Here is a 6,996-nt window from a genome sequence, read left to right as displayed (position 1 = left end):
TGAATTGGGGAGAGTGGGCAGCAAGGCAGAGAACACGGCTACGGGATTCGGGGCCTCCCCCGCTGCACTGGCGGCTCCCGGCAGAGGGCGCAGTCTGGCCCGGTGCCTGCCGCCCTCTGACGTAAAAGAGCTTCCCGGGCGCGGGCGGGGCTTCCGGCGGTGCGCTAGGTCATCCGGTGTCTTGGCCCGGTCGTCCTTCCCTCGGCACGTGTCCTCCCCGCGATGCTTCCCCTGCTGCGCTGCGTGCCCCGCGCCCTGGGCGCCGCTGCCACGGGCCTCCGCGCCGCCGTCCCCGCCTCGCCGCTCCGGCAGCTGTTGCAGCCCGCGCCCCGGCCGTGCCTCCGGCCCTTCGGGCTGCTCAGCGTACGAGCGGGCTCCGCGCGGCGCTCCGGCCTCCTGCGGCCCCCGGCGCCCTGCTCGTGCGGCTGTGGAGCTCTGCACACCGAGGGTAAGGTTCGCACACCGAGGCTGGGGTGCAGGGGCCCAGCTTGGAACGGATCCCGAGCTGGACACTCGCGATCGCAGGCTCCCCTCCTCGTGTCTTGGAAATGTGACTTGGCAAAAGCCCGGAGGGGTCGTGGTTTGAAACTGCTGGTCATGTCTTCTGGCAAGTGGAAGCGGGTGGTAGGAAATGATTTTGTTTTGTACGGAGAGTAATGATAATCCGTGATGAGCAGTAAATACATCCTGGTGTTTTTACAGGGCGGAAACGGACGTTTTTAGGCGTCAATTGGGCTAGAAGTCTTACAGCAGCCATAGAAACAGATTAGACACAGTCCAGGTCTATAGGGTAAGGCAAATAGGCTTTTCTCTTTTTGGACCATCTTGGTTTTCCTTTTAGGAGACAAAGCCTTTGTTGAATTCTTGACGGATGAAATTAAGGAAGAGAAGAAAATCCAGAAGCATAAGTCCCTTCCCAAGATGTCTGGAGATTGGGAGCTGGAAGTGAACGGGACGGAGGCTAAATTATTGCGCAAAGTTGCTGGAGAAAAGTAAGTACTGGCCAGGAGTTCTAGGAGACTGAATCCCTTACTCTGCAGCACCTTGTCCTGGCCATCCCCAGAAGGTCCTGATTAGGCTCAGTGCTTTTTGATAAAGTGGTTTTTGAGGAAGAATGTAATTAGAAAATGTCTTCGGTTCCAGGGAGTACATTCACTGATACACATTTGCTAAGGCCTGGTAATTAAGGAGACATTAAGCAGCTCCAAAATGTGTATCGGAAGTCTGTTGGGATGGCAGACGACAGGCATTGGGTTATTGATGACAGTTCTGTACTTTGCCTGGATTTAGGCACTGGAATCTTAGGGAGTTTAAAGTACTGACAAATTCGTTTGTTTAGGATTCACATAAAATTATCCCCTCTGGCTGGTGTTTGTAGTAGTTGAGAATGAAAGCCATGTAACTCTTAAGTAACAGGATGAAGTTACAGTGTAGAGAGGCCATCAGAGGTTAGGGTTCTTAGCCAAGCTCAGCTCACCCTGTCCTCTAAACTGCTTTGTTTTGAAACAGGGTCTCTATCTTGCGCTCAGGCACAGACTGGCCACAGGCTCTTGGTCCTCTGCTTGAGACACCTATGTGCTGAAGTCATAGGCCTGTGCCACCACACCTGGTGCCCCTAAAACTGTGAGGCCCTTGTTTGTGCTGTTTCGTGTTACTCATTCACCCCCTCTTCCTTAGAGAAGTCCTACTCTGGCTCTGCTTCTCTAGCATGTGCAAGGCCCAGGATACCACCACAGCCTACTACAAAGACACATGCTCATTCATGTTCATCACTGCTCTATTTACCATAGCTAAATGGAATCATACATGGAATCAGCCTAGATGTCCATCAATTGATGTGTGGATAATAAAGTTATGGTACCCCAGGATCCCTAGGGCCTCAAGCACAGTGCGTTCTCACTTTTTTATAAGAAAGCAGTTTTATCCAGTGGGTGCCTGTCATCCTAGCAGTAGATGTGGGCAGAGAAAGTTCAAGGCCAGGCTGTGGTGGTGAACACCTTCAATCTCAGGGAGGCCAGCCTGGTCTACAGAGTGAGATCTGTACAGAGCCTGGTCTACAGAGAGAAACCCTGTCTCGAAAAACCTTAAAAAAAGGAAGTTCAAGGCCAGGAGAGGGTCTGGCCTGCGGGTGCATCTGGTGATGGCCATCTGGCAGGGTGATAAAGTTGTGGTTTCTGTCTCTTTAAAGCCTCTCAAATTCAATCTTGGGGAATCACCCTCCCGCAGCCCTTACCAGATTCTCCCTATCCACCCAACTCAATACCTTTTCTTTCTCTTTAAAAACAACAAACAAAACAAAATGCCAGACACACCTTTAATCCCAGTACTCAAGGCCAGTGGATCTCTAAAGTCAAGGCTAGCCTAGTCTACAGAGTAATGTCTACAAAAACATCCTTGAGATCGTTTTGTGTTGGCTTTGGGGGCCTACCCTGAAGTGTGATTGATAAAGGCACTGATACTCCTTTGTAGGAGACTGTTTTTTTTTTTTTTTCCCCTGGCAGCCAGTGCCAATTGCAAATATCTTGGGTGGGGCAGGAGCCCATCTGGCTTGAGTATGCCCAGCAAAGACCCCCTTTCTAAACACCACAGTTGACACTTCCATTATTTTGGACTACGAGGTGCCCTGGACTTGATCCCCATCACCGAGGATCAGGGAGACGTCTCCCCCTCTTAATATTGTCATTAACTTTGGGGATTGGGTTCTTGCATATGTAAGGGGAGAGTGTACGCCATATTCAGACTGTTTGCCTGACGTGTGAGGCTCTGGGCTCCATCCCCACCGCCGCCACACACACACTTAGACTTGTTAGTGATAGGGCTAAGAAACCTGGGCAAGGGTTGCAAAGATTTGAGTCTGTTTTCTTGGAGTTCTACGGTTTCAGACCTTAAGGTCTGTGACCCATTTTGTGAAAGGTTTTAAATTTTTTTTTTTTTTTCACAGCATAACATACATAGATCACTTGTAACTTCACAAAATCATTTTAGGGTTTTTCAGCCAATTTTGTGGCCCAGGAACCCAGCTTGGTCCAAGGTTAGGCGTGTTTTATGGTTCAGCCTGCCATTCTTTTTCTACGGCAAAGCAGCCTGACAGCAAGACATTGGCCAGTTAGGCTCCAGGAAGCAGCATTCAGTGTGCTCTTACATGGGTTGGCTCTGCTGAAGTAGAAATGGTCCCGAACTTCTGCTTCCAGGTATCATGGCAAAGGAATTTATCTCATTTTAAGACATGCTTTTGGCCAGGCAGTGGTGGCCCACGCTTTTAATCCCAGCAGGAGACAGACAGGCGAATCTCTGTGAGTTTGAGGCCAGCCTGGTCTACAGAGCGAGTTCCAGGACAGGCACCAAAGCTTCACAGAGAAACGCTGTCTCAAAAAACAACAACAACAAAAAAGACATGCTTTGTCACATAAAGAGTCGTACAACCTAAAGTTACCACAAAAGGGCCAGGATGCAGCTGTGAACGTTTGCCAAGCATACACAGGGTATTTATTTGAGCTCCAGAACCTCAAAAAGGGGGAAAGGAAAAGTTACTGGGTGTTTCAGTTCCTTGTTTGTGATTGTGCAAGGTGAATCTGTTCGGCAGTGTTTTGTGAGGCTTTTTTCTGGGGCAGATGACTGCCCACCTCCATCAGCTTCCGTGGAAAGACCAGGATGCCAGCCTTGTTTAAAGGTTCTCAATTCCCCGCGCAGCCAGCTGGGGTGGAGACATTGTTTCAGCTGCCTTTGCGCGGTGTTACTGTAGCGGGCGTCCCTCTTCTGTGTATCCCTCAGTTAACATTGCACTTAGTGTGTTTTCACTTGCCTCTCTAGGATCACTGTCACTTTCAACATTAACAACAGCATCCCTCCAACATTTGATGGTGAAGAGGAGCCCTCACAAGGGCAGAAGGCTGAAGAACAGGAGGTAAGCTAGTCATACTGCAGCCAGCCGTTTATCTATCCTAAAAGGCAAGGGCTGGTTTTCTTGTTTGTTTGGTTTGGTTTTTTTGAGACAAGGTTTCTCTGTGTAACAGCCCTGGCTGCCCTGGAACTTGCTTTGTAGACCAGGCTAGCCTCAAACTCCACCATTCTCTGACTCCCAAGTGCTAGGATTAATGCCATGCATCACCACACCATGCTAGAAGGACTGTTTCTTTTCCTATCTTTTTAAAAATTTCTCTCCTGCAGCCAGGCCCTAGTGTCACATGCAGTTAATCCCAGCACTTGAGAGACAGGCAAGGGAAATCTGAGTTTGAGGCCAGCCTGGTCTATACATTGAGTTCCAGGACAGCCAGGGCTACACAGAGAAACCCTGTCTCAAAAAAATCCCCCTTCCCTCCCAAAATAAAAATTTTTTTTCCTCATGCTAGGAGGAGGTGGGAATGTCACTCCCTGTGACTAGAGCAGTAGTTTGAAATGAGTTTCAGCTGGAGTTGAGGGCCCTGTTTTAGGGTACATTGCCCCCCTGCAGGCTTTATTGTTAGGCCTGTGTTCTCTTAAAGCAAAGGAGCTATGCCTTGCTTAGTTTTGGGGTGGGGGAGTTCTTGGTATCATTTGATACTGTGTAAAAGTTTGATTTCAGTGTAAAAGATGCTCTAACAATTGGGTGGTCGGTACTAGTCATTTGGCCAAAATAAGGCTGAGGGACTTAAGAAAAAAGTTGTAAATTATGTTTATTCATTCACTTATTTGTTATTTGTATGTGTGCACTTGAAGAAGTCAAAAGCAACTTCCAGGAATCAGTTTATCCTTCTGCCATGCGGGTCCCAGGGCTGAACTGAGGTCCTCAGGCTTTGGCAGCAAACACCTTTACTTGATGAACCATCTTGTTGCTAGCCCAGCCTTAAGAGATTTTTAACATTTGGCCAGCTGAGATTTCCCCTTAGGATGCTGGCCCACATGGCTGGATCTAGATAATTATCAAGTGTTTTAGAAATGGTATGCCTGGCTTAAAGCCACGGGATCCCCGGGACATCTGACTAAGCACATGTCGGCACTGTTTACACACAAGTGTGAACAGCAGAGTCCTTGTTGTGCTTGTCATAGTGTACACCCCGACTCCTTACCCACTGTCTGGGCCTGTCCCTTGGGTCACCGTAAAAGGAAGCTGCTGCATTTCGGTTATGGTGGCCACTTACCATCATAGCTCTGTGTGCCGGGCTCCAATCCTGATCTACAGCAGTCACGGGAAGGAGCTTCAGGTCCGTGCTTTAGCCATCTCTGCTGGGTGTGGGAGCAGAAACAGCTCTGAAGGGCTGGTTCACAGCTGTGCCTGGACTTCAGGCACCACTGTAAACCCTGTGTTCTTTTAGAAAGTAAGTTGCCAACAGGATTGATGAACTGCTTTAGTGCGATGTGGGAAGACGGCCATGACTATCACACTCTGCCGGTCCAGGTGTGTGCACCCCAACAGCCTGGCTAATGTTAATTGTTTTCTTTACTCTACCCAGCTCCCGAATAAATTACCCACAGAGGCTTATTACTTATGGATGCCCGGGCCTTAGGTTGGCTTATTTCTAGCCAGCTTTCCTTAGCTTAAATTATTCCATCTACCTTTTGCCTCTGGGCTTGTTTTCTTATTTCTGTATATCTTACTTTCACATACTCCATGGTGGCTGGCTGGGTGGCTGACCCCTAGTGTCTTCTCCTTGTTCTCTTGCTCACTCTTCTTTTCCTCCCAGATTCCTCCTATTTATTCTCTGCCTGCCAGCCCCGCCTGTCCTTTCTCCTGCCTCGCTACTGACCGTTCAGCTCTTTATTAGACCATCAGGTATTTTAGACAGGCAAAGTAACAGCTTCACAGAGTTAAACAAATGCAACATATAGGAATGCAACATGCCTTAATATTCTATGACAGGCTAATGATATCCTAATCTAGCGGCAGTGGGCATCAGACACTCTGCACCACCTGAGGCCATTGGTCTGGGTGTGTGCACCCCAACAGCACTGGCATGTACTGACTTGTCCCTGTTTCTCCAGCCAGAACTGACATCAACCCCCAATTTTGTGGTTGAAGTCACAAAGAGTGATGGCAAGAAGACCCTTGTACTGGACTGTCACTATCCTGAGGATGAGGTTTGTAGGGTGGAGTGTCTTCTGATCATCTTCTGATCTCATGTAGCATGTACAAGAACCTGGTAATCTAGACCAGGATGGGAGGGGAAGGCAGGTGAGAGTGGGTGGGAACTGCAGAGCCTTTCTTGGCACCTCAGTTCTTACCTCTGCTGTCTCTCAGATCGGGCAAGAAGATGAGGCCGAGAGTGACATTTTCTCTATCAAGGAGGTTAGCTTTCAAGCCACTGGTGACTCTGAATGGAGGGATACTAACTACACACTCAACACGGACTCCCTGGACTGGGTGAGTGCTGGCTGAGGTGGAGGGTCAGGAATGGAAGTGGTGTTCTGTGTTTTCATGTGTGCGGTGGCCTGTGTCGGAATGTCAGAGGACAGCTTTGGTTGGGGACTTGGTTTTCTGCTTCTACCTTGTTCTACCCTTCCACTATGTGGGTCCCGAGAAACGAACACCTTTACCTGTTAAGCCATCTTGCCAACCCATTTTTGATCTTGTTCTGCTCTTATTCAAGCTACTCAATATTTTTCTTCCCAGGCCTTGTATGACCACCTGATGGATTTCCTTGCCGACCGCGGGGTGGACAACACTTTTGCAGATGAGTTGGTGGAGCTCAGTACAGCCCTAGAGCACCAAGAATATATCACCTTTCTCGAAGACCTCAAAAGTTTTGTCAAGAGCCAGTAGAACTGTGAGAGACTGAGGGCTTAATTTAAATGGCAAGCTTTGGCCAGTGAACAAAAGCGACCTTGACATCAGAATTATGCTTTGAAATGGCCGTCATCCTAATATCATGGGAGGAAGAAAGCAAGTTTACATTATTGCTTTTGCGCTTCCAATTGCTATTCATTTGGGTTTTTTTTTCTCCTGTATAAGTCTATTGTTTGTAGATTTTTGTATAACATAATGATGGACAATAAAATTGATTTTATCTCCTCCAAGAAGAA

At 48.4% G+C, this 6,996-nt stretch overlaps 1 protein-coding gene across 1 annotated transcript; it reads left to right on the top strand.

Annotated features, from left to right (window-relative positions):
* The first annotated feature begins 151 nt into the window (after positions 1 to 151).
* Positions 152 to 6,993, top strand: LOC114686326 (complement C1q binding protein). Its single transcript, XM_028860978.2, has 6 exons — positions 152 to 448; positions 842 to 992; positions 3,811 to 3,904; positions 5,959 to 6,054; positions 6,215 to 6,337; positions 6,587 to 6,993. Exons 1-6 carry the CDS (start codon positions 223 to 225, stop codon positions 6,734 to 6,736), a joined length of 840 nt encoding a protein of 279 aa, XP_028716811.1. The 5' UTR covers positions 152 to 222; the 3' UTR covers positions 6,737 to 6,993.
* Positions 6,994 to 6,996: the final 3 nt, after the last annotated feature.

The sequence above is a fragment of the Peromyscus leucopus genome, chromosome 8b (genome assembly GCF_004664715.2).
Source record: "Peromyscus leucopus breed LL Stock chromosome 8b, UCI_PerLeu_2.1, whole genome shotgun sequence".
In the NCBI taxonomy this organism is placed as follows: Eukaryota; Metazoa; Chordata; class Mammalia; order Rodentia; family Cricetidae; genus Peromyscus; species Peromyscus leucopus.
The sequence above is the reverse complement of the archived record's forward strand: the minus strand, read 5'-3'. Positions and strand labels throughout refer to the sequence as shown.

Excerpts from the sequence above, each read along its gene's own strand:
- LOC114686326 (XM_028860978.2), top strand. The coding sequence starts at position 223 with ATGCTTCCCCTGCTGCGCTGCGTGCCCCGCGCCCTGGGCGCCGCTGCC. Across the intron at positions 3,905-5,958 it reads AGAAGGCTGAAGAACAGGAG|CCAGAACTGACATCAACCCC; the intron begins GTAAGCTAGTCA and ends CTGTTTCTCCAG. Across the intron at positions 6,338-6,586 it reads ACACGGACTCCCTGGACTGG|GCCTTGTATGACCACCTGAT; the intron begins GTGAGTGCTGGC and ends TTTTCTTCCCAG.